This window comes from Mus caroli, unplaced genomic scaffold, assembly GCF_978045245.1.
Source record: "Mus caroli unplaced genomic scaffold, Mus_caroli_1 scaffold_9, whole genome shotgun sequence".
Classification (NCBI taxonomy): Eukaryota; Metazoa; Chordata; class Mammalia; order Rodentia; family Muridae; genus Mus; species Mus caroli.
Genome location: NW_028227264.1, coordinates 58,186,970 through 58,214,966, shown reverse-complemented (window position 1 = coordinate 58,214,966; position 27,997 = coordinate 58,186,970). Strand labels below are relative to the sequence as shown.

The window sequence follows — 27,997 nt, the reverse complement described above, 5'->3', positions numbered from 1 at the left end:
CTCAGCTCAAATAGAAGCAAACGGCAAGAGTAACTATGGCAAAGCTGGCGAGGTGGCACACGCCTCTGATCCCAGCATTCCGAAGACCTGGAAGCAGGTGGAGCTCTGTGGGTTCCAAGGCAGCCTGGTTTACACAGCAAGTTCCAGGCCAGCCAAGGCTACAGAGTAATACTGTCTCAAAAACACAAAACAAAACACATAAGTAAGTGTCATGACTGTAACTGAGAACAAGATGATAAACCCATGTAGCAGGCAATGTCTACACATGGGAAGGGCACAGACAAAGCACAGCTGTGCATAAAAATTAGTTCAAAATGGAACAGTGACTTACACATAAAGTTAAGCCACAAATCTTTCAGAAAATAAGTAAAATTAATATCCTATGACCCTGCATTGGCAATGAGTTCTTAGATATACAGTATAAGCAAAAACCAACAAAGAGGCATTGGGAAACTGGACTTAATGGAAATTCACAAACTGAATACATAAGTGGTAAGACCAACCAAGCACAAGCGGCGTACCTGTGATTCTTGCACTAAGGAGGCAAGAAGATCATGAGCTCAAGAAGATCATGCCTGGGCTACACAGTGAGGCAAAGGGAACCAAAGAAACAAGGGAGGGGGTAAGGAGGTGTGGGGGGGAAGGAGAGGGGAGGGAAGAGGGGAGCAGAGGGGAGAAAGAAGAAGCAGAGGGAAGCGGAAGGAAGAAGAGGGGAGAGAAGAGAGCCAGAGGAAGGAGGAGAAGAAAGGACAGGGAGAGAGGGGAGGGAGGAAAGCAAAGGGGAGCAAAGGAGAAGAGAAAGGAAGAAACCAGAGAATGCAGGAAAGAAGAGCGCCTGCAGAACAGAAGTGTTTGTGTCATTTGTTAAAGTATCCAAAATACATAATCACTCCTGCAACTCAAAAATGAAAACACAACCTAATCTTCAAAACAGAGAGGATTTAGATGATATCGTCCCAAAGAAGAAACACAGACAGCTGTAAGGACAATGCACAAGGATCTTCAGCACCATTAGTAATTTAGGGAAATACAGAGCAAGCCACAATGAGGTACTAACTCTCAAAATAATGCAAGAGGGGGAAAAATGACTGACAAGGTTGCCAGAAATTGCAGCCTCAGACAATGCCAGGAAAGGAAAGTAATCCAGGCCAGCCACTGGGAAAGCTTAGGGACACTGAGGAAAAGCCAGACAGAACTACCTGGCAACCAACAACTGCACTCCAGGTACACGCCCAGGGGACTGAAAACAGACCCACTCAGAAGCATGCACACACACGCACGCACGCATGCACGCGCGCACACACACACACACACACCCCTCAAAGTGCTATTTATGTAGCCAAGAAATGAGACTACCCAAATGTGTATCAACAAACGGTAAAGACGGCTGGGGAAACAACAGCATACACTGGAGCCAGGTGCCAAAAACATGAGTTGAACCAAAGAAACATGGACAGAGGGAATGTATTATTGTTTATTATCATTTATACAAGGCGTCCAGAGTTTAGCGAACAGAACACAAATTGGTGGCTGCTAGGGATAGAGGAGGCAGGGAGCAACTATGAATGGGCAGAAAGGATAGAATGTTACAAATAAAATGTTACAAAGTGACACACAGCTGGTACTTGTGCTCTATCAAAGTATTTAATGCTACTGAACCACTCATGTTAAAATGGTTAATTTGATAAGCTTAAGAGAGGAACTTAAGAGGAGACTTTTGCACTAAAGCACCAACTCTTCACCTGGCCCTGGCTGAGTGGCTAAGGCAGGACAAATGCCCACAGCTCTGCCTTCATGTTGCACCTTTCCTTTGAAAACTTGGGGTCAGATTCCTGCTCAACTCTGCATGTGAATCACTTAAGGAATGTCCACCTAAAGCCTGGCATCCTCCTCCACACTGGATTAAGACACCAAGATAAGATAACTAAAGTTTTCCAGCATCACCAGGACAATTTCGGGTCCCTGGAACCGCAGTTCAGAATAGTGTCACATACAGACAGATCATCCCAAAACCAAGTTCTTCACCCAGGCGCCAAGCAGGGACAAAATGGCCTGTACAAGCAATAAGACTACCCAGAGTCCAGAGTCTGACAGACCCACACATGGTTTGACCACAACTGTTTAGCTATGCATGCCTCGTGCCCATACCCAACTTCTTCCCCTGTGATATGTGAACCTAAGGCTCCTGTTGGCACCTGCCGAGATGGACCAAGGAGGCTTGCTGCCTCTTCCCATGCAGTTACAGTGATAAACCCTTTCTGTGGCCTTTCATCATTACATTTTCTGGAGTGGCTGGACATGATGTAGTGGGACTCCCAGACGCCAGGCTTCTATGGTTTAAAATTCACTATCATGTGAATTTTAAGTATTATTTAGGGACGTGGGGGTAACACTTGGTGGCAGAGCCTAAGTGGGTGGTTGTGATTTTAATCATCTTACTCTAAAGAAATAAAGAAATGGCAGCCCAATAAAACAAGGGTTCTCAGGAAAGAGAGAATGCAGTATTTTAAAGCTTTCTTTGTCTGTGTATATCTGAATCAATGTGCACTCATGTAGGCAGCTACCTGCATAGAGCAGAGGGTGTCAGGCTCCATGGAATTGGAGTTCAGAGGGTGTTGGACCCCTCGAGCTGAGTTACTGGTGACTGTGAGCTGCCTGATGTGAGTACAGGGATGTGGTCCTCTGCACGGTGCGTGCTCTTAGTGAATCTTAATGAAATCTTTCTGCACTGGGTGTGCAAGTGTATGTCTGTAATTCCTGAACTAGGGGGATGAAGACAGAAAGATGAGGAGGAGTTCAAGGCTGGCCCAGGCTAAAATGATATCCTGTTTCCAAAAATGAAGACTATCTCTTTTGATAATTTCATGGCAACTGAGTCCCTCCTGACCTCCCCTGAGAAAACTTTCCCAAAGGACCAAAACAGCACACTCTTTATAAAATGTGGAGGACTTAAGTTGGGTGTGGTGAAGTACATCTGTAACTGCAGCAACTGGAAAGCTTAGGCAGGAGGGTTTTGAGTTTGGGAGCAACCTGAGCTATATAGTAATCTCTAGATCAACATGGGCTATAGAGAGAGACCCTGCCTCAAATAAAACAAAACATACGGGACTCTTTCTATCTTAAGGATACTGCAGTATTTCAGATAACAATACTTGGCATTAAACTAAGTTCCGAGGGCTGAACCTGTGGCTTGGTGGTAGGTCCCTTCCCTGGCACTGGCACTGCTTACATTCCCATCCCTTCGTCTCTGGGAACCACATGTGAGATTCAGTGGTATTTAGCATAACTATACTGTGTAATCAATGGCTCACCTCATTTTCACAACTTTTTCATTTCCTCACAGCACTCCATACACATTGAGTGATCATTTCCTGTCCTCGAGGGTAAGCTCTGGTGTGAAATCTGACGCTGGATTTGCCTACTCTGCATATAGGGCATAAAAGGAATCATGCAATAGACAGCCTCAGTGGCTTCACTTTGGAGAATGTCTTCCAGGCTGACCATGTCTAGTGTACCATACACACACCTTATACCCTTAACTATGGGTAACCGGCATATTCCATTAACCTCACACTGCAAATGGAAAACGAGAAAAGATGTTGAGACTCTCCTCTAAATAGGAGAGTAGCAGGAGAAATTCTAGTTCTGAAATTTTAAGTTCCATAATCAGATCTCTTGTCTAATAAGGCACCCCAAAGAAATACATTTACCACACACAGCTTGCACCCTGTTCATGGTTTGCCTCATTTCTGCCTTGGCAACAGTTGTTAATAGATTACCCACTTTCTAGGTGCTAATGGAGCTTGAGCTATTTCTGTATCTGATGAAGGAGTCTTATTATTCTACCCATCAACCCAAATTGCCTCATTTAATTAAAGAGGTGACATTAAGGAGCAAACAGCTCTAAAGCAGGGCATGGCAGCATGGCCTGTAACTTACGCTAGCACGCTCTCAAGATGCTGAGGCAGGGGGGCCATGAGTGTAGGGTCAGCCTGAGCTACACAGCAAAACTGTCTCAGGGCAGTCTTAGTGCAAGGCATGCCATCCCGACTGCCCTAGCCCAGGGCAACACCTGCTATGTTAGGAAAGGCATGGGATGCTCCCTAAGTGACTCCACTATGCACAACTCCACCACAAATGGACTGGGGACCCGTCCCATGCAACAAGTCACGCAGTTCCAACAAACATGTGCAACCCCAACAGCAAGGGAGGTGGGTACAGAAGGATTTGATGAGATTTGCTGACGTCTAGCCATGCAGAGATTCAAGCCCCAGGTTCAGGAAGAGACCTCTCTCACAGCAGCAGGCAGAGAAGGATGCAAAGAGACACCTGACGCCCTCTTTGGACGTCACGTGCTCATGCACATCCACACCCAGACAGAGAAACACAAACAGATAAGAATGAACCTTCAAAAACTTAGAGAAAAATACCATTGAATAGATAAAAGATATAAACAGACACCACACACACACACACACACACACACACACACACACACACAAATATTCGATGATGTGCAATTTCACTCACTGGAACAAGAGAAGCCGTGTGAAGAAGTTAAGTCCCACCTCTGACCACCTCAGTATCCCTACATTCAGGGCCTACATCCTACCACTTTCACTGACATGACCAAAGGACAAGCAGAAGAGGACGTTGGAGCAGAAGAGGACGCTGGACCAGAAAGGTCAAGGTGACAAAGATCTGCACGGTTGTCTGCTGAGCCTGAACACCCCTGCACAGACATGAGAAGACAGAGAGAGGAGCAGATGCTGGCAAGATAGGAACAGACCACCAGACAATGGAGATGCCAAAGTGGACCAGGCCCAGAGAGATAAAGGTGCCAGAAAACTGTGTGTGCATGTCTCTGTGTGTGTGAGAGAGAGAATGTGTACATCTGACTATTTTTATCAAGTTCTATAAAAACACATGATTTTATTTTACTTTTTAAAAGCTAAGTTGCTCACATATACGTTTATTTCTATTCCGGGAGAAGGAGCGTGTGTCACTAGCAGAATGCCTCCCAGCTGGACTTATACTGAGAAACATCTCTTTCTGTTATCTGCCAGACTTCCTCTTGGCTCCCAAGAGGATTCCCTGTCCCTGACACACGAGGGCACCTTAGCATACACCTGTGGGAAGGGAAATTAAAATTCATTTTATGTCTTCCCATCCATCTCCACTCCTTAGGATTAGGACCAGTGAGTGACCCAATGGGACCTGATCACTCAAAACTGATTTTACCCAGTATGTTGGTGTAAAGCCCAACCAACTCCAATTCCAGAGCAAAGTCTACTTGAGCAAACTTCCTATGGCAGCCCCTCCTTGGTAACTGTCAGTCAGGCTACAACAGCAAGGTCAAGGTACTTCTTGATAACCTAAGACACCATGCAGAGAACAGATAAACTAGCCGTCCTGTTTGTCAGGTGTTTGGTTCCTACAGATTACGCCAAAAATGCAGTTTTTAAAATATTAACTTGCTGACCTGCCGTATGGAAATTACCCAAGCTGCTGTAACTACAAAACACCCCTCATCCCTAGACTTGAGACTCTCACTTCTGACATGACGTGACGGTGACATGAGAGTCCTTGCTTTCGAGCTTGTAAAAAGACCCTTGTGTATTTACATCAGAATTGGCTCCTGCGTGGTCCTTGGGGTCCCTGTGACCTGAGCATACCATCAGGAGGTCTGGACTAAGCGGTGGCATTGATGATGAGGAGGTGTCCCTCAAAGGACAGTCTTCCTTTCCTGGACATTTGAACTTCAGATTAGGAGTTCTGTTGTTACCAACCTTCACTGAAAGTTTCAATCAGCCCATGGGACGCTGTCAGACAGCATCTTTAAAGTGAACTGTCGACCCTCAGTCTAACTTCCCAATTTAGAGCATCAGATAATAAAATAAAATCACAGATTTCACCCAGTGGCTTTCTGATTTTCGTACTCCACACTGTATAAACCACTCTATGGTATGGTTATGAAAGATTTCTTTTCTTTTCTTTTCTTTTCTAAGCTCTGCTTTTGTTTTGTTTTACCTTTTATTGATTCTTTGTGAGTTTCCCATCAGGAACCCCAGTCCTACTCATCTCCCCATCCCTTTACACCCACCCTGCACCTTTGTAACCTCCCTCACAAAATAAATTAAAAAATACATCTCCTCGTAGAATCCATAGTGTGCCACAGTATTTCTCACAGTACACCCTTTTGTTCACACATTTTTATGTGTAAATGTTCACTGCCAATGAATTCTGGTTCAAGGCCTGGGCTCTTGCTATACTATCAATATTGGATCCTCACTGGGATTCCTCTCAGATATTCTGTTGTTGGCCTGTGTCATGGAGATCCTACAGCTTTGGATCTGCAGGACTGGCCCCTCTCTTGCTCAGCAGTAGATGTTGGAGTGGACCAACTCAAAACCCTGGATCTGGGCCTGGGTGTTATCTGAGTTGGTCACCACACCACCAGGGCAAGCTCTCCAGCACTGCCTGGATAGCGCACCCAATGCAGCAGCTGTCAAGGGACAGGGCCAGCTCTCCATTCTCATGTCCTTGGGGTGACTCAACCACACTTTCGCACCACAGCCAGCTCTATGCTAGGTGAGGGGCAGGTCCCACTCTCCTGAGTGCTGCAGCCTGTGAGGGGCGGGGCCCACTCTCCTGAGTGCTGCAGTCTGTGAGGGGCAGGATCTGCTCTCCTGAGAGCTGCAGCCTGTGAGGGGTGGGACCTGCTCTCCTGTTCTCTGGGCCAACTCTCCACCTACTGCAGGTGGTGAGGTGTGAGGGGAGCAGGGATGGGGAAGATGTATATTGTAGATATGAGACAGAGACAGAGAGAGAGAGAGAGAGAGAGAGAGAGAGAGAGAGAGAGAGAGAGAGAGAGAGAGAGAGAGAGAACAGCCAGAGGCATCTGGAAGAGTCCAGAGCAGAGACAGTAGTAGACTGAACCTGGCCAGGGCTGTCTGCAATACAGGGGAGAACAGCAGGAGACACAGAATAGAGAAATAGAGAGAACATGGTCAGAGAAGCAGGTGCAGAACAGAGACAGCCAACATATGGAGGACAGCAGGATAACAGAAAGAGCAGCTGAGGGGAGGGAAGACATGAGCTAGAGGGATTTTAGGGTAGGGAAAGAGGTGAGAAGGGCTAGCTTGGACTTTGAAATATGTAACAGGTACTTGAGCTGGGGGCAGGGGGTGCCTGAAGTCCTGCATATACTTTGATATGCTAATAGGCAACACAAGGTGGTACATTTATCCCTTCTGCCAGAGGGAAATTACTCTTTCTGGTAGATGAGAACCAGTTTCACAAGTTCCTGAAAATGCTGGCTTTTATCTCATAGCCAGAAATCCTCCTATCAGCCAAGTTTAGCTCACTGGACTGTCTTTTGGAATTTTGGGGAACTGGAGTTTCCTTTGTACCTAACACATACATGAAGATGTTTGAAAGTTGTTGTGCACAGTTAATCACTGTCTGCCCATGTCTTGAGTCAAAAACCCTGACTGCGGGATGGAGAGATGGCTCAGCAGTTAAAAAGCACTGGCTGCTCTTCCAGAGGTCATGAGTTCAATTCCCAGAAACCACTTGGTGGCTCACAGTCATCTGTAATGGGATCCAATGCCCTCTTCTGGTGTGTCTGAAGACAGCTACAGTGTACTCATATACATACAATAAATAAAAACAAAACCTGACTGCATATGAAAAGTCAGAAGCAGTCTGAGAAAAAAAGAAAAAGGAGGAGGAGGAGGAGGAAGAGGATGAAGAAGAGGAGGAGGAAGGGGGACAGGAACTGAAGTAACAGGGCTGCCTTCTGGAGAAAGGGAACCTGAGGTTCAGCAGCAGCAGAAGCCTTCCAGCCCTCTCCACTCTCCCTCCTGTCCTCCCCAGCAGGAGCAACCCCCACTGCAGCAGCAGAGAGCATCCAGAGCAGGAGCATCATTGCTGTACTTAAAACAAATGTGAGAGTTAAACCGAGTAAGTCCTATCTATGGGTAAAGAGAGCCAAGCTGAGGAGGGCGGCACTCTGAGAAAAACAGCTGGTCACAGCTAGTCTTGGTGTGGTCTCTGTGCCTCTGGGCCCACCCCCAGGGAACACACGAAAGTCACCAGTGTCCTTGTCCCCTCCCCAGGAAATGGCTCAGCTTCACGAGTAGTTTTGCCTTCTTATATGTCCCTGCATCCGGTTGTAACAGACTGAACTGTGGGTAAGAGCAGCTTCTAAGACAGACAGCACTCCAGGACTGAAGACAGGAGGAATCAAGTCAAGAAGGCCATTGTACTGTTTTTTTGCCTATTAGCCTGCTAAAAATAAACCCTGCCTGATGATCACTGCATTGGAGCCCTGGAGTGACTTCTCCTTCAAGAGCTCAAGAACCAAGAGTGGGATGGGAGGGAGGGAGGGAGGGAATCAGAGAAAGGCACAGTCTCCTGCAGTAGAGGCAGGCTATTAGCATTCTGTCTAATCTCTGCTCCACAGTTACCTGGCAACAGCCAGGTGTGCCTGACTCACTATAAAAGGGGCTGCTCACCCCCTCCTTGCTCTCTTGTTCTTCCCTTCCTGTTCCCACCTGCTCCCCACACCCCCCCCAATGGCCTCTACTTCTCTACTCTCTCTGCCTTTCTCTGCCTCTACTACCCTCCCCATACCCCAAATAAACTCTATTCTGTACTATACCATGCTGTGGCTGGTCCCTCAGGGGTAAGGGATGCCTCAGCATGGGCCCACTGAGACACCCCTTTCCCCCATAAAACATATCCCCCTTCTTTCTCTTTCTATAAACACAGCATATGGCCCTCTAGCAATCGCAGGCCACCCACGGTCTTGGAGTGCAGAGGTGAAGCCACCTCCTTGCTGTCCCTCTCCCCAGTGGGAAGCACGGTCCTGGGAAAGTTTCTGTTTGTCCACACACCTGGCATTCCATTTCTTTTTCTTTGTGAAGAGATCGGAGGGAACACTGGGACAGCAGCTCTGAGTGGGGGAGGGTACCCATGGTTGTTTTTCACTGCTAGTATCTCTCAGTGGTGTTCATGGATAATCCCTAGGCCCCATGGGCACTGTCAGACTAGTTTCCATGGAGACAGGGTGCTGAGTCCCATGACACTAGGCCTGCCACCATGGGGACCATTCAGCCATCATGGGCCTGTTGCCCTAGGTTGGCAGCAGCACCTGATTTCCTACATTGCCACCCAGCTCTGGTCTACAGTCTGTCTCACAGAACCTCAGATCATTAAAGATAAATACAGTTCTAGAAAATAAGAAAACTACGTGCTAATTAGGACTGCACTGAATCCTACTTCTCATTTACCACGTGACAAGTCAAAAGCCCGCCAGTCCATATGTGGTATAGACTGAGCTCTTCCACATATTGCCAGCAGAAATGCAAAATGTCCTGTAATCCCACACTCGTGGGCCAAAGTCAGGGGCATGAGGCATTCAATGTCAGCCTGGGCTGCCCTGTCTCCAAGGTTAAGGGCTGAATTGTGTCCTCCTCCTCCCCCCATCCTATGTCAAAGCGCTCACTCCCAGGGGACAAGGGGCCTTGAAGCAGATCAAGTGACCTCATATCATCAACTGAAGCTCTAATCCAATGCAGCTGGTATCTACACGAAAGAAGAAAAAATACCAATAAAACACAGCAGGAATTCCTGTGCCCGTGAGGACACAGAGAGAAGTCATCTGTTATCCAGCAAGAAGATAGGCTCCACCCTGCTAGCACCTGAGTCTTCACCTTCCAGACCCTAGAACTGGAAGAAAACAAAGTTCTCAGTCTGCTGTAATCTGTGACCCTGTGACCCTGAACTAAACAGAGTCATGAGCCCAATGACCCAATTTCTAGACGTGGACACTGAAGATATATTTCTAACAATATAAAATACTGTCTATGAGTTTAGGCAATGCAGCACTACTGCAAAATACCTAAGTGTCCAGTTGAAAACTACATATGTACGTGTATAAGCGACAAGGGGTGAGTTTACAGAATGCGTTATTAAGTAAGTAAAAAGTGAAACAACAAAGACTTCATATGCTTTGCTACCATTTGTGCAAGGCTGGAAAGAACCGACAATCATCTACAGAAAGGTGCTAGGGATTTAACTAAGTAAAGTGCCTACCTGGCACACATAAAACCCTAACACCACATGAATCAGGAACAAGTGGGTGGTTCATGTCCACAATCCTAGTGCTCACAGGTAGAGGCAGGAGGATTGGGGTTCAAGGCCATCCTCGACTCCTTAGTAAATTCAAGGCTAGTCTCAAACAACAACAACATACGCTATGCAAACCAGGCTGAAGTCATTAAGACCGGCCTTTCCCTGCCTCCCAAATGCTTGAGTGCAGGTATGTACCACCACACTGGTATGACCCTTTATCTAGTCTTGATTTTTGGAAGTATGTTGATGGCATACATTTAAAACATAAATTAACAAGGATTTAAAAGGATGGGGAAAACTAAAACCAGAGATGAACCACAGGGATAGGTTGCACTGCTGAGCTGTAGTCCCTGGCCGTCTGTCTACACAGTGGGATCCAGGCCAGCCAGGGCTCATGGGGAGACCTGTCTCAAAACAAATAATGTGTACACTTTTCTTTTGTGTTTTTCTTATCTCTTATTAGGCAACTAGTTCCACTGTTCTCCAGTTTATTTGTCCTGTTTTTGTTTTTGTTTTGGTTTTTGGTTTTGGTTTTTCGAGACAGGGTTTCTCTGTGTAGCCCTGGCTGTCCTGGCACTCACTTTGTAGACCAGGCTGGCCTCAAACTCAGAAATCCACCTGCCTCTGCCTCCCGAGTGCTGGGATTAAAGGCGTGCGCCAGCACGCCTGGTTATACTGTTTCTGTCAAGGGTTTTGCCACAATCACAGAAAGCCAGCTAATCCACCTTACCATACCCTTCGCAAGGCTATCACCTTCATCTGCTTGAGTTCGCTTGCCAGGAAAACACTGAATACTGAGAAACTAAATGCACACAGTACAACAGAGCACAGAACAAAGGAGCCGCTCAAGGTCACATAACCCCAGGTCTTTAGGAGGTTTTGAGTCATGAGGTCATCCTGTCTTTAACTACTGGAAATTCATAAGTAACCTTACTGGGAAATCTTTTAATAAGTAGAGAAACACTAAATTTTACCCTGCTTAATACTGCCACCACCAAAATAAACAAAAAATAAGCCAACCATATCTCTTCTAGAATGGTCTAAATTTAATATAAGATCAAACGATCTCTAAGACAGTGGTCTAAGTCTCCAGGGCCATTGTTCCCCTTTGCTCGGAATAGAGACTCCTACCTCAAGTTTGCTCATGGAAACGCATCAAGAGCAACATCAAGTTCTTTACCCCAGGGTTTAATTACACTGGGCCCTGCTCCAAGTCTGCCATTATTTGGAGCTGGAACTGTTCTGCTCCATTAGGTTGGCCACCCAGGCTGGCGCCTGAAAATTCTAATGCTATTGACCTTGCACCCAGGAGAGGCAAGCAGGAAGTAACAGGAGGTTCCCGGGCAGCTCTGTCTGGATGAAAACAAGCAAGCTTCCTTATGGCAAAGTCACATCTCCGAGGTTCTGCTTCTTTACACGTTAAGTAGGGTCTCAAAACAAATCCAAAACAGCCTCCATCAGAGAAGTGTGTTGAAGCCCAAGCCAGAGTTCAGAGCCCCCAGTGTACAGCCTTAACTCTGCATCAAGCTGCTGCTTGTGGCCTACCATGGGCAACCACATCATCACCTCGGGCTTCCTCTGATTTGAGCTTGTTTTCTATCCTAGGAACCGAACTTATGGCCTCTCACATGCTAGGCAAGCATGCTACCACTGAGCTACATCCTGGCCCTTCTTTATGTTGAGACAGAATCTCACTACGTTATTCAAGCCATCCTTTTACTCCATAGATAGCCCAGCTAGGGCCTGCACCTGTCATCCTTCCGCCTCAGTACCCCAGCAGCTAAGGTGGACAGTATCACACCCTCAGGCCCATCTCATTTCTGGTCTGGCACCCCAGGAAATGCTGGCAATGTACCTCTAGCACTGACAAGCTTGGGGGAGAGGCCCAGATAGTGAGTGCTCCACCATGGAGCACTCCTTCTGCTTCCTTACCACTCAAGAGCAAGAGCCGAGCAGAGGGGAGCTTGCACGGGTGCACCTACATGTGGGCGTGCCTGCAAGCAGACAGGAAGCTCCCCGGCCTACAAGGCCATGCTCACTGTGCAATGACTAAGAAACGAGCTTGGAAGAATCTGATCACTGTGCTCTGCCTTGACTAGCAGGGACAAAAATAATCATCAATTACATACATGCCTGTCATCTTTTAGCAGGTCCAGGAATTATGAAAGCTTGAGCCTTACTTGGCATTACTGTCCCAGGCTCTAATTCCACTGTTACCAGCCCACTGGTGCTAGACAAATCATTTCATGTTTCTCAGCTTCAGTTTCCTCTTCCATGAAAGAAGAGGGATCGCCTACCTTACCTTATCAAAGGTCCTATACATCATTTCACACAAAGCCCATGAATAAGGAAGGACCTGCTAAGAAAATAGGCCTTTGTGACAGACTCACCAACTCACTTCCTGAGACCCTGTGCAAACAGAAAGGAAATAAACATAAGGGCCTGCCTTCTTGCTCATTTTATTTATTATTTTATGGCAAAGCTCCAACAAAGCACTTCAGGCAAATGATGTAAACTTCATCAGCATAGGAAGTTATTCAAATAGGGCAGAGCGCTGAGTGTTTGGTTCTGTAACCAGACACACCTAGCTGCTCTCAGCTCAGCGTCTGTGAAACACCTCTGTCTCAGGCCATTCAGAAGACTGAATGAAATTTAATGAGGTCTCTGGCACACAGCAGCAGGACTTCCTCCTGCTTTTTACATGCCTAGGTTTACACAAACCACTCTACAGTCCCCGTTCTAGCAGGACTGGGAACTAAATTAGGCTCTGCTGAGTCATTTTCATTATTCCTTTAAAATGTTTAGGAAAACCAACTTCCTCTGAGAGCCTCTATGTGTTATTAATGAAATACTTTGTTGAGCTATATAAACTGATTCTTCTGGCTTATAAATTCTCTCTATTCAGAAAGTAGAGAGGTTCTTAGTAAGACAGAACAGTCAAGAATCAGCCAACATGTACCAGAGAAAAGAGCTTCGCCATACAGTGCTTAAGTCTCCAGCCACTAAAGAGAAGAGCCTCTCCCTTCCTAAAGGAGGGACACACTTCGGTTCTGTGAGAGCCGTGGCGACAAGCTTATGTGCCTCCCAAAACAGCTTATAAGCATTAGTGCATTAGTGAGCACTGCTTCCAACGAAAGTGGGTCTCAAAGGCGGACCCTGATGACTCTGACCTCAGTGACTATCCAACCAAACTGGATCGAGGTAGCTCAGCTTCTACTCTGATTCTCCCACTCCCGTGCCCCCTTTCAGCAAAGTTAGACATGGAACCCAGAGTCTCAGAACACTGGAAGGGGGGGGGGGGGTGACAGACTCCGCCACTGAACAGCACTCCCTGGCCCTCAACAGGAACCTGACACCAGTGTGTCCCTTGCTGCTGCTCTCTAATCCACAGGGATACTCCGAATCCTGATTGATGTAATGATGTTTAACAACACAGCCAGCTGACACTCGTGCAGCACTACCTACATGCTCTGAAATGACGTCATCTTCTTCATCCTTCGACATTGTGACTTCCGAACTATTACTACCTCCACTTTAGAGAAACTCTCCAAACATCCCAAATATGCCAGGCACCCTGGCTTCTCTCAAGAGGCGCTATGAACAGGCTCCTAACTGGTACCAGGCTCTTTCACCTCAGGCATCCTCCACAGCACCTTCATGACTATTTTTCAACAAAGCTAAGATTCTCCATGTCACTGGCCTTAGCAAGCCTTCTCCTCTGGGTACCCAGCACACTGCTCCAGCAGCTCTCCCCTGGCAATACTAGTTCTGGGAGAAGTCTGCCCCTTTTGCCCCCTGAAAAAGGATGTGGAATCTTTAAGGAAAGAGCTCACTATTAAGATAAAATACAGATTTAATTACTATGTGTTATGTCTACCCAGCATGTGGTAGGCATTTAATAAAGCATATGAACTGAAAAAGCAAAAAACAAACAAAAAAGAAAACCAACTGTAAGTCCTGCCCTCCATCGAAATGGCAACTCTGAGAGCACTGTGAGCATCTATCTCCCTTCTCTTCTGTCCTAAGCGACATCAGAACTCCAGGGGCTTGTGACTCCTCTTACAGACAGACTACCTTCACTAAATCACTTCATAAGGTACCTACAAACTTTCCAATTTCCTTAACACATAAAGAATTCTAAATTATATGGTAAAGCTTATATATAATTTTCTTCTTCAGTGAATAATCCTAGTGACCCCAGACCCAAGAGCCATTTCAGCCCAGGGACAGCCTCACACAGCATGAAAACCAAGGCTCTGAAGCTACAGAAGATTCAGGTTCTCTGGGCAGCCTGAAAAATCCCTGGTTGGTGCAGACAGATCTATAAGCCTTCGGCATGCTCCACCACACACAGTTTTGAATTACTGTGTTTCATTACTGATGCACCTTCGAGCAGGTCCCGCTGTGAGATAAAGTGGAATTACAGCGGCAACAGTGGCTACAGATGATCGAGATACTCGGGGCTCTAATACACTTCTTGAACCTGTGGACAGTAAGACATTTACGATTCGCAATGTGAGCAAGGAGAGACTGAAAAAAATAAGGTGCCATTTACCTGCAGATCACACAGATGAAAAATGCCTCGCCGGTGTCTGCGAGCAGCTAAATCCCACATTAAATACTCGGGCTTCGGGAGCTGAAGCCCAGAGATGATGGTGATAATGTCTAGAGTCAAATGACTCTTCTTATAGAGCTGATGAGTGCAAAGGAAGGTAATTTCAGGAAGCACTTTACTAAAAGTAAATGCCCTCTCCTCAGAGAGGGAAGGGGGAGGTCAAGGACAGGCATGCTATCAAACAAAGAGAAAGAAGAGGCGACCACTTATATTAAAGGGGAAGTTCAAGGACAGGTGATAGAAGGGCGGATGGGGCTTCTGCAGCCCAGTATGGTGGCACGCACCTAGAATCCCAGCACTTGGAAGGCAGAGACAGAGGATTATAAGTTCATGATTATTCTCAGCTGGGAATCAAGTTTAAGACCAGCCTGGGCTACATGAGACCCTTACAGTATGAATATACTTGGTAACTGATCCTCTCCTGAGGTAATTACGGTAAAAATGAAGTCAGGTAGTTGGGCCTGGACGTAACCTGATGTCTGGAGCCCACGTAAGAGATTAGGAGACAGAAACACACACAGGGAAGCCCGTGTCAGAAGGAGATGGGTCTGGAGAGAAGACCCCAGCACCTGATTTAGATTTCTAGGCTACAGAGCTTCGAGAGAATGAACTGGAGAGCACAAGCCCTCGGCCGCTGGTGCTTTGTCACTGAGGCCCTCCATACTAATCTACACATGTGAATGCGACAATGTCAACAAACACACACCAATTACTTCCATGTAACAGGAATAGGCAGCTGAAAATTGAAACAAGCATACACACACACACACACAACCCAATCTTTTTAAAAAAGATTTATTTATTTTTATGTGCATTGGTGTTTTGCCTGCAGGTATGTGTGAAGGTGCCAGACCCCCTAGAATTGGAGCTACAGACAATTGTGAGCTGCCATGTAGGTGCTGGGAATTGAACCCAAGTCCTATGGAAGAACAGCCAGAGCTCTTAACCATTTCTCCAGCCAGCAGAAAACTGCAATTGTTAAAAGGCTATTTACAATACCATACTAAACAGGAGAAATCAAGGATAATTTTAATGTAAGTAGAGAAGTAGTGACAGGCATGGTAGTTCACACCTGCAACCTAAGCACCTGAAGGCTGGGGCAGGATCACTTCAAATTTAAGGCTAGCCTGGGTTACATAGTGAGTTCCAGGCCATCCTGGGTTACAAACAAGACCCTATCTCAAAAAGCAAGATAGGAAGGGAGAGGGGGAGGAATTTCATTTTCCTTTGTTTTATTATTTTTTTATTTACCTTTGTATCGCTCTTCTGTTACTTTCACATCATGCACACCAATCCCACTCCCCTCTCTGTCCCTTCATACCCTCCCTCTGCCTTTGCAACTCCAAAGAAAAAAAATCTCCTTGTGGAAGCTGTAGTCTGTCACAGTGTTATCTCACAATATACCATTTTGTCCACACTTCTGTGCATGCGAATGGTCATTGCAGTGAGTCACTGGCTTCTGCACACCATTCTGGACCCTCCCCAGGACTCCTCTCTGATATCCTGCTGTTGCCCTGTGTCATGAGATCCTATAGCTCCAGCAGTTCATAGGTGGGGTGGATGCTGGAGTGGGACAACTCAAAGCCCTGGAACTGGGCCTGGGTGGTAGTGGAGTTGATCAGCATACCAGCTCTCCCACACCCACACCACGAGGGCGAGCTCTCCTCCACTGCCTTGGCTAGCTCATCCGATGCTGGAGCCAGCAAGGGACACAGCCAGCTCTTGTTCTCTAACCCTCCAGCCAGCTCACCTGCTCTCATGACTGAGGGGCCAGCTCTCCCAAGGTGAGGGGGTAAGGTGGGGAGGGCATCTCTCCCTTGCCCACACAAAAAGGTAGACAAGTTGCTGGGCCAGTTCTCCCACGCTAGTGCCTCTGTTTGAAATAAGGAAATCTTAATACCATCCTTCCACACAGATCAGGCTGGCTTTAAACTCAGAGAGCCTTCGTTGCCTCTGCCTCTGCCCCTCTGCTCCTCTGCCCACCCCCACTGCCTCCCTGGTACTGGGATCATATCACCACACTGCTAGTCTCACCTACTCCTTTTAAAGATAGTGAAACAGAAATCTCAGATGAGCTTAAGAGGAACCTGAGGAGACACCTGTCACCTCAGTGAACAGATACAGAGCAGAAGTCACCTGACTGGATCACAAATGCACACTGCCCCTTGAAAATAGCTGCTGGCTTTTAAAGCCACTGGCCTGTCACTCTAACAGTGGCAGGAAGCTCACTAGAACACCTCTTCCATCGAACAGAGATAACGGCCCCTTGCTTGTTTCCTCTTCCGTGCTGTGCTCTTTCCTGGCTGTTCCCAGGGAACCGTTTAGAGGCAGAAACTCCACTCTATCAGTGCAAAGCCTCCTTGAACGCAGGATGGCAGTGGTGCAGGCTGACACAGGCCAGCATGATGTCCGGACCTCATCCAGACAACCTCCTTCTGGAGGAATTAACGCGATTCTGCCAGCATTTGCTCCCTGCCTGCCTATGCCAGTGTGCAAGGAGATGAAAGGCTGTGCACACACCCACAGAGACCGACTGGCCACAGGGCACCTGTCCCATGTGAGCTGTGCACAGCACTGTGAACAACAGACACTGAGCTCCAGCTACGCTGGCATTTACACGGAAGAGAATTTCAAAACGGAACCACCTCAGTGCCAGCATAAAATGACAGATGTACATGACGCTGTGACCCTTTGTGTTTCTGGATTTGTTGGTCTTTTGTCTTGTGCTGCTGGGCAGGTTCATGCTCTGCCTCTGAACCACATCTCCCCCACGCCAGTGCTTCTGAACGTCTAGCTCACCTTCCACCCTATGCCAAATGAACTCACCCTGTCTAAAATGTTAAAGGGAAAACTGTTCTCATACACACATGACTATCTGACATGTACATGCAACCTTGGTTCAGCACTAAAAGCCAGGATCATCATTTATAATTGGTTATATAATTCTCTGTGAAGCCCAGGCTGGCCCTTGGGTGGCACACACCTTTGAATCCCCACACTTTAGGAAAGAGAGGCAGAGGCAGGTGGATCTCTGTGAATTCAAGGCCAATCTGCTCTTCACAACGAGTTCCAGGATAGCCAGGACTACATAGAGAAACACTGTCTTAAGACAAACTTAAAAATGAGCTTAGGAAAAAAAACTATACTTAAAAATTATCACTGGCACTGCTGCAACTTTCAAAGCTAGATTCATCTAACCTGTGTTCTATTGTTTTCCAGTCAGTGCCTCATGTTTCCCAAGCTGGACTGTGTTCTCTAGGTACCTGAGGATGAACAGGGCCCCTCTACCCTAATGCTAGAATTACAGAAATGTGCCACCATACCGTTTGTGCAGCACAGGCCATTGAACCCAAGGCTTCCTGCATGCTAGGCAAGTACTTTACCAACTGAGCTACATCCCCAGGCCACCTACTCTTAGCACTCTAATGATGCATTGTAACCTAGCAACAGTAAGTACGGAAGGACAGCTAACACTTATTAAGTATTTATTGTGGCCATGCTGAGTACTTGAACTCCTTTAATTCTTCCTACAACGTTCCCGACCATTTGCTCAACTGCACATAAGCAACGACTCCAGAATCAGATCTCAGTCAACCTCTATGAAAACTACAGAAATTAACCACTGTTGTATTTTATCCCAAATATCTTTATTCCTCTCTTCATGCCAGAATTAAGGAAGTGTAACCCGAAGGAATGGAGAGATGTCTCAGCGATTAAGAGCACTTGCTGCTCTTGCAGAGGACCCAGGTTCAGTTCCCAGCAGCTCCATGGCAGCTTGTGATTATCTGTAACTCCTTTTCCAGGGGACCCAATATCCTCTTCTGACCTCCCTCGTGTGCTGGACATATGCATGCATGTAGGCAAACATACATACAAAGTAAAAGTTAATAAATCTTTTATAAAAAAGAAAGCATAAGCCAGGCAGTGGTGGTGCACGCCTCTAATCCCAGCACTTGGGAGGCAGAGGCAAGCGGATTTCTGAGTTCAAGGCCAGCCTGGTCTACAGAGTGAGTTCCAGGACAATCAGGGCTACACAGAGAACCCCTATCTCAAACAAAACAAAACAAAAACAAAACAAAACAAAAACAAACAAATAAAGCCTACCCTGCCCTCACCTAGGTGGCGTGGATTGGCAACAACAATGAAAATCTGAAGCTTGCATATACAAGGCAATCAGTTACAACCCTACTATGAGCCACAGCCCTGCTCCACACCTGAACTAAATATCTAAAAATAAAAAACAAAACAAAACAGGGCTGGGAAGATGGCTCAGCAGTTGAGAGTACTGGCTGCTCTTCCAGAGGTCCTGAGTTCAATTCCCAGCAACCACATGATGGCTCACAACCATCTATGCCCTCTCCTGGCACACAGGTGTACATGCAGATAGAGTACTCACATACATAAAGTAAATAAATCTTAAAAAAAAAAAAATACAAACTCTGAAAAAAGCACATTTCATAGCTGTGCAAAAGTTATTAGTCATGACATCAAAAGACTTATGGGGCTGGAGAGATGGCTCAGTGGTTAAGAGCACTGGCTGTTCTTCCAGAGGACCCAGGTTCAATTCCCAGCACTCACATGGCAGCTCACACTGTTTGCAATTCCTGTTTCTGGGGATCTGACACCCTCACATAAACATACATGCAAACAAATCACCAATGTACATAAAATAAAAATAAATAAATTATAAAAAGACCTATAATACAAAATTTGTATTGTATATTTATAAACTAGACCATCAAAATGTAACATTTTTATTCCACAAATAATACTGGTAAGAGGATAAAAACACAAGCTACATATTGGGAGGAAATATTTGCAAAGCATATATTCTTGAAAGAACAAACATCTAGGGTATGCATGAGTGTGTCAACATTTTAAAAAAAAGCTTCTTTTTTTTAAGGCACAGTCTCACTACAAAGCCCTGGCTAGCCTAGAACTTTCTATGTAGACCAGGTTGGCCTTAAACCCACAGAGATGCACCTCTCTCTGCTTTCTGAGTGGTGAGATTAAAAGTGTGTGTCACTAAACCCAGCAAACAACCCAGCTTTAAATATTCTTTAAGGGGCTGGAGAGATGCCTCAGCGGTTAAGAGCACTGAGTTCTCTTCCAGAGGTCCTGAGTTCACTTTCCAGCAACCACATGGTGGCTCACAACCATCTGTAATGAGATCTGATGCCCTCTTCTGGAGTGTCTGACAGCTATAGTGTACTTACATATAATAAATAAATCTTTAAAAAATAAACTCCTTAAAATAGTTTGTGTGTGTGTACCTGGGTGTGTGTGTGCAGCACAAGCATGCAGGCACCCTCAGAGGTCAGAATAGGGGTCGGATCTGCTACAACTGGAGCTACCCGCAGCTGTGAGCCACCATGTGCCTGCTGGGAACCTCTGGAGCCCAGAGCTCTGCAACAGCTGCAAGGGCTTTAACTCCTGAGCATCACTCTAGGCCTAAGAACAATAACTGAGATGGGAAAAACCATGAAAGGGACCTCAGCAAAGAAAATATACCAGTGAGGGGAAAAGAAGCTGAGCATCAGGGAAATGAAAATGGAAACCATGGAAACTATGTAAGATGCTGCTCCATCTATTAAAATGGATAATATAAACAATAGTGACCATTTGAGAGAGAGACAGACAGACAGAGAGTAGTGAGGTGTGTGTGTGTGTGTGTGTGTTTGTGTGTGTGTGTCTGGTGAAGGGTATTTGCATGTGTGTGTGTATGTATGTGTATCTAGTGAAGGACGTGCATATGTGTGTATGTGTGTATCTGGTAAAGGATGTGTACGTGTGTGTGTGTGTGTGTGGGGGGGGAATGGTAAAGATGTGTGCATGCCGAGCGTGGTGGCGCACGCCTTTAATCCCAGCACTTGGGAGGCAGAGGCAGGAGGATTTCTGAATTCGAGGCCAGCCTGGTCTACAAAGTGAGTTCCAGGACAGCCAGGGATACACAGAGAAACCCTGTCTCCAAAACACAAAAAACAAAAACAAACAAAAAAAGATGTGTGTGCATGCACAGAACACATGGAGTGGTCAGAAGGCAACTTCAAGAAAACTCAGTTTTCTCCTCCTAACTTATGTGGATTCCAGGAACCAAACCGGAGTTGCCAGGCTTGCCAGGCTTACCCGGCAAACACGTCTACCCGCTGAGCCTTCTCAGCAGTCCTGGTAATACTTTTATAAGGTTAAACATGTGCCTACCACACATACTAGCCATCCTATTTTTGGGTATCTACTATAAGGAAATGAACGTTTGTTTTTATAGAAAACCTCTGCTCAATTGTTCATAGCCATAATTGCCAAAATTTGGAAGATCCCAATGATGCCCTGTAACAAAGAGACAGATAAGCAGAACTGTAGCCCGTCCATGACATGTAGCCATCCAGCTCACTCAGAAGAACAGCTGATACACACAGGGCAGACGGCACCCAAGCCGTCCTAGTGAAAGGGCTGGTGTCAATGGCCTGTCCGTGTGACTCCATCTTAGGATGCCTGTGTCGACACTGACACCTATCTATCAGTGTGATTCTCAGAAAGATAATAATGGGCCAGGTGTGGTGGTGCAGCCCTATAACCGCAGTAGCGTGGTGGGCTGGGGCAGGATTGTGCTTGAGAGTTCACCGCCAGCATCCTAGGTGTCAGGAAGATGACAAGGGATGCCATGGGATGGCTCTGACGGGCCTGCCCGTGGCCATGAGCCTGCTCTACAGTCACAGACCTATGTGTCTGTTAGAATCCCTACAGATGTACACCTCCAAAGCTATTTTCACTGTAAGGTACATCTAAGTATAATTTTAATTTTTAATCCTTCCGTCATGGCAAACAAAGTAGAGATTTTTTAAAATTCTGAACTTTTAAGAAGTAGACCATCCACATTTAAAAAAAAAAAATCTCTCAAGGTTCAGAAAACAAAAAGAAGAGGGGAAAGATTCAAAGGGCCAAGGTTCAGGGGCTGGAAAGATGGTTCGGCAGTTAAGAGCACTGGCTATTCTTGCAGGACTCAGGTTCAGTTCCCTGGACCCACACAGTGGCTCACAGTGTCCAATAACCCCAGTTCCAGGGGACCCACCCACCTCTCTGGCCTCCACAGGCCCTGCATACACAGTGCACTTACATACAGGCAAAATATTTTTGTACACATAAATTTTAAATAGATGCTAAATCTTTAAAAAGAGACGGGACCAGAGGCAAACAGCATCTTTAATGCACTCGTTAGCTCACAGCAGCTGTGGTTGCTTGCAAAAAGACCTGCACAAGATGAAAGCAAGAAGCATGCCAGCACAGAGGAAGCTAAGGAGCTATTCACAGTCATTAGCTGCCAGGGGAGAAAGCCTTAGTTTTCTTAGGCGTATGGTCCCCTAGTACGTCAAGAATTCTCCATTACTATTCCCCCCCTACCAGTGTGTGTGTGTGTGGTGTATGTGTGTGGGGTGTGTGTATGTGGTGTATGTATGTATATATGTGTATGTGTGTGGTATGTGTATGTATGTTTGTATGTGGTGAGTATGTGTATATATATGGTCTATGTGCATGGTGTGGGTGTATGTATGTGGTGTATGTGTGGGGGTTCGAGGTATGAGTATGTAGTGTATTATATGTGTGAGTATGTGTGTGAGTGTGGTATGTATGTGTGGTATATGTATATGGTATGTGTATGTGTGATGTGTACATGGGGTGTGTGTGTGTGTGAGAGAGAGAGAGAGAGAGAGAGAGAGAGAGAGAGAGAGAGAGAGAAAATAAGTTGTCTCCATCTGCCATTGACCCCAACATTTGACCTCAAGTTTGTCAGGCTGGGCTCAAGCACCAGCCTCTGGGAGATGCTTCAGCAAATTAGTTTGAGAAGACTGATGCTATCGGCGTTAGGTTATACCATCTGTGTACAGGACAGACGTGGCATCTTTTCAATCTTTACAGCTGTGCTTGTACCCTGCCTTGAAACTGCTGTTTAAGCTATGACCTAGACACAGAACCTGAAAGTGCTTAAGAGACAAGTGACTTGAAAATACTTCTACCTAACAAAATCTCCCCTGCACGGCATCCACTCTACAATGCATCTGGGTTCCCTTTAGACAAAGAGCCTGGAAATCAAACCTCTGGCTCATTCCTCCTTTTCTATGACAAAAGCAATACACAGAAGAACTTCTGTAGTGTTGACAAAGAGTAGAAAGAAACCAAAAGAAAATTCTACTTTGGAGAACTTAATTATCTTCTTGAAGATAATTTGGATAAATACATGAAAAAGACTCAAATACATTACCTCCTTTTCACTTCTAGGAATTAAGTAAGAAACAAATCAGGACAAAGTCATTACAATAACGAAAAACAGAAAAAGAAAGACCATGTGAAACTAACCTAGAACACTAGTTAACATTCAAAACACAAAATTATCTGAGCTAGGGATGATGTCACAGGCTGTCATCTCAACGACACAAGAAGCTGAAGCAGGAGGATTGTGTGAGCTGAGGAGTTCCAGAACAGCCTAGCCTGGTCAACACAGGTGAAGTTCTCATAACATAAAGAAGAAGGAGGCAGGGTGGTGGCATACACCTTTAATCACAGCACTTGGGAGGCAGAGGTAGGCAAACCTCTGTGATTTCAAAGCCAGTCTGGAGTTCAAAGTGAGTTCCAGGACAGCCAGGGCTACAGACAGAGAAACCCTATCTTGAAACCTTCTCTCACCTGCCCCAAAAATGGTGTGACCAACCAGTTACTGGTCCTGCTTGAGACCCATGTAGAGAGTGGAAGGTCCAGGACAGGCTGGACAAAGACTTGGATAGAAAATGGTTCCTAACGATACTCTGCTATACTCAGGTTGATGCCCAGCCCAACTGACATCAGAGAAGCTTCACCCAGCAACTGATGGAAACAGATGCAGAGATTCACGGCCTAACATTAGGTAGAGCTCAGGGAGTCCTGGGGAAGGAGGATTGTAGGAGCCAGAGGGGTCAAGGACACCACAAGAAAACTCACACAATCAACTAACCTGGGCTCACAGAGACTGAATCAACAACCAAGGAGCCTGCACCAGACTCACCTAGGCCCTCTGCACATGTTACAGTGGTGTAGTTTGGTCTTCTGTGGGACTCCTAAGAGTAGGAACAGGGGGGTGTCTCTGACTTTTTTGCCTGCTTTAGAAACCCTTTCCTCCTACTATGTGCGTTACTTTATCCAGCCTTGATATCAGGGGAGGTGCCTAGTCTTACTGAAACTTGACTGATGAGAGCTCCATAATTTTCAAAAGAGAAATAGAGGGGTGGATGGGGGTGGGCAATGGGGAAGTGGAGAAGAGGGATTGTGGGAAGTCAAAGGAGGGGAAACTGCTGGTGGGATGTAAGGGGGCAGGGAAGGGAATGGAAATTGACCATATGTCAACTTGGTCTGATTATTTGTTTTTTTGGACAGGGTCAGGATAGCCTCAAACACAAGCTCCTCCTGCTTTCGACCTCCTGACTGCTGGGCTCCATCATGCATTTCATGTGTGGTATGGAGAAAAGTACAGGGTCTGTAAGTGCTTCATGCCTTTATTCCCTTCACTTTTCTTATTTTGTTTTGAAGTCTATATATCCCAGGCTGAACCCTAGATTCTCTTGTCTTGCCCTGGAGTGCTTGGATTATAGGTGTGTGCTATCATGCCTAGCTAAACTTTATGTTATTATCCTAGTAACAACAATTTCACTGCTATGAGGCTGTTCTAAATGTTGGCTTACTTTACTTTTTATGTGTGTGAGTGTGTGTACACTGCATGTGTTCCCAGTGCCCACAGAAGCCAGACGAGGACATTGCATCCCCTGGAACTGAAGTTATGGACAGTTCTGAACCACCTTGTATGTTCTGGGAACTGACTCCGAGTCCTCTGGAAGAACATAAACGCTCTTAACAGTGAGCCACCTCTCCAGCCCTCCAAGTCTACACACAAATTTATCTGTATCATGGTACTACCCCAAGTGAGCCACCATGCCTGAAGATAGAAGGTCAGCAGACCGTGGTACTTTCTTCCTCTTGCCACCTAAAAGGCATGGCATGGAATACTGTACACGCAGGAATGGCCTTCTATGCCAGGCAAGGGGGTACACATCTGTAATCCCCGTACTGGGGAGGTGGTGGCAGGAGGAGCCAGAGTTCAAAGTCATCCTCAGCTACAGACAACTCCAGTCCCAGGAGATCCGCTGCTCCTTTCTGGCCTCCTCAGACACCAGGAAACACATGGCACACAGACAGACAAAAGTAGGTAACACTCACATATATATAAAATAAGATAAAAATAATGGAAACTTAAAAGACTAGAGGTAGGTTTGGGAGATTGTTCGGTAGGTAAAGCGTGCACAAGCAAGCAAGAAGACTCAAGTTCCGAGTCCCAGCAGCTGCACAAAAGCCAGGAGCTGTAGCAGACATCCCTATCTTCAGAATGGGTAAGCAAGGGAGATGGGGGAGTGGGGAGAGTGACAGGAGGATCCCAGGGTCTAACAGACCAGCCAGCACTGAAAACTGTCAGGGTCTATGTTCAACAAGAGACCATATTGCAAAAGAGAAAGTAGAGCCCAAGACAAAGAGAAGACACCTAACATCAACTTCTGGCCTCCACATGGGCGGGTGTAGCCCACACTCATTTATACCATGTATGAATATGCACACACATAAATAAGTTTTAAAAGGGAAATGCTTCATCTCTTATATAAAAACAAATAGGCAGATATGTCTATATTCCTGTTTGAATTATGAACCCCTTCTTACTTTTTTAAAAACATTTTTTTCTTGATACTGTTTTCTGCTTACCTTGGAGCAGTTCCTCAGCACCTCCTCCTGGAACATCAGGAACCGTTCCTGAACCTCAACTTCATTGAGGAAGAAGGAAAGGAAGTGAGTGAAAGGCTGCCTCCTCCTGAACGTGTCCAGGAGCACGTCGATCCGAGTTCGTGCTGAGACCACGCCATTTCGATGCTGACCAGTGATCACTGCAAGCAAAGACAGAAAACAGTAACAGGTTCAATAACCCGCACAGCTCCACAGGTAGAGACAGTTGGACGCCATCCGCCATCCAGTGCTACCACCTCTAGGCATCTGAAAGGGCTCCGAACGAATGAACGAATGGACGAATGGAGATAAGGGTCTGAGCAGGGAGCTCATCAAGGTCAAGACAGCTGCCAGCAAGTTCAGTGTAAACAAGGAATTTTTAAAATAAACTACTTGGGGCTGGGGAGGAGGCTTGGCCAGGAGCGTGTGGAAGCACACGCACAAGAACTGAGTTTGGATCCCCAGGACTTACATAAAGCCAGCCAGTCTAACAAAATCCACAAGTTCCAGGTTCAGTGAACAACAAAAGTAAATTAATACTTAAATAAATAAGTAAATAAATAACATGGAGAGCAAATGAGAAACCAAGACACCTGAGATTAATCTCTGCTTCGTCATGCACGGATGCACAGATGCACGGATGCACAGATGCACAGATGCACGCATACCCACAGGAACAGGTGCACAGCACACGCACTCATGCACATGCACACATACACATTCAAGTATCTCCGCTAGGAGTGGTGGCACATGCCTGAAATCCTTGCACTTGGGAATGGAGACAAAAGGATCAGGAGTTCAAAGCCAGCCTCGGTTACATAGTAAATGTAAGGCCAACCTTACATATAGGGCTATATGACACTCTTGGGGTGGAGGAGGGTGGGGCAGGGATGGGAGTGAGCAGTGAGATGGCTCAGTGGATAAAGCACTTACTGCTGTCCATCTGACAACCTGAGTTCAATCCCCAGAGCCCAAATTCCAGAAGGAGAGAACCAACGCCTACAGATTGTCCTCTGAGCTCCACATGTCACAGCATTGTGCACCCACACACAGACATATGCACACATGCACACACACACACAAACTAAACAAATGTAACTCAAAATAATTTAAAAGTTTGGTAAGCTCTGCACATGTGTAAAACATAAGTAACGAGAAATAAGTGTAAATGTAAATTATGTCAGGTCTCACCGATTTCCCCTTCATGCCCATGCTTCGGAATGTTAATAGATGTTTTAGTCTCCACTTCTATCTTTTTCTTGGTATCCCCTCTCTTTCCAACTATGTGCCTATAATACAGGGAGAGAACAAAATACATGCTTACGTTCCACATGGCCAGAAACACTCCCTAATAGAAAACACTTCAATAAAGGTTAAATATTAGTAGAGAAAAACATATCATTAGGACTCATGGGACATGCTATCTTCACTCACAAGCAAAAGGCTGCCATCTCTAACTCAATGCATCAACAGAACTCCACACCTGGCACCTGCCTACTTCTCAAGTCAGATTCAAAGTCTGGGTCTGCAGGCAGCAAGAGAAATCAGATACTGTCTCAAATAGTGCTTTCAGCCACCAATGCGGCTACAGATGCATCTGCAGCAGAACTTTGCCCAACAAATTAACTCTAAGTTCAAATAAGGCTGTCTTAGTTACTGTTCTATTGCTGTGAAGAGACTCTATGACCGAGGCGACTTATAATGAAAGCGTTTGACTGGGGCCTTGCTCACAGTTTCAGAGGGTGAATCCATGACCAGCGCGGCATGGAACACGGCAGCAGGCAAGCAGGCAGGCGTGGCACTGTCAGCAGTAGCTGAGCTCACATCCTATCTACAACTCCGAGGCAGAGGGTGAGACTCAGCCTGGTGTGGGCTCTTCAAATCTCAAAGCCCACCCCAGTGACACACCTCCTCCAACAAGGTCACACCTCCTAATCTGGGAACTGAACATCCAAATCTATGAGCCTACGGAGACCATTCTCACTCAGACCACCATAGAGGGAAGGAGCTTAGGAAAGGGATCAGGAGTTATCATTCAGACAGCTGGAAAGCGCAAAAAGAGCCATTCTCGAGGAGGTCTGGAATCAGTACTAAGAGGCTGAGGCAGGAAGATCAGTAATTCAAGACTAGCCTAGAACACACATGCGCAAGCACAAACACAAACACAAACACATACACACACACACGCATGCACACACACACACACACACACACGCACGCGCGCGTGTGCACAAGCACACAGATACAGAGTGACAGAGAGAGACAAGAGACAGAGAGCCTTGTATCAAAGACAAAAATAAAAAAGGGGGAACAGAAGCAAACATATGACCTTTGAGTTAAGCACAGTACATATTAGTGTTTTATTTGGGAGATTCCCTCAGGGATGTAATACTATACTATAATATTATGTTATTTATCCATTTTATTACTGTGGGTGTTTGTATATCTGCT

The 27,997-nt window shown here is 46.1% G+C and overlaps 1 protein-coding gene across 3 annotated transcripts in view; it reads right to left on the bottom strand.

The window, feature by feature from the left end:
• The window catches only part of Ascc1 (activating signal cointegrator 1 complex subunit 1), a 93,508-nt gene that overhangs the window by 57,631 nt on the left and 7,880 nt on the right, over positions 1 to 27,997 (bottom strand). For all 3 annotated transcript variants that reach the window (XM_021174518.3, XM_021174519.3, XM_029482653.2), the window contains exons 4-5: positions 26,738 to 26,835; positions 25,529 to 25,707 (exon numbers count right to left, since the gene is read on the bottom strand). In XM_021174518.3, coding sequence (XP_021030177.1) covers positions 25,529 to 25,707; positions 26,738 to 26,835 — 277 coding nt within the window. The remainder of the gene's footprint in view (positions 1 to 25,528; positions 25,708 to 26,737; positions 26,836 to 27,997) is intronic.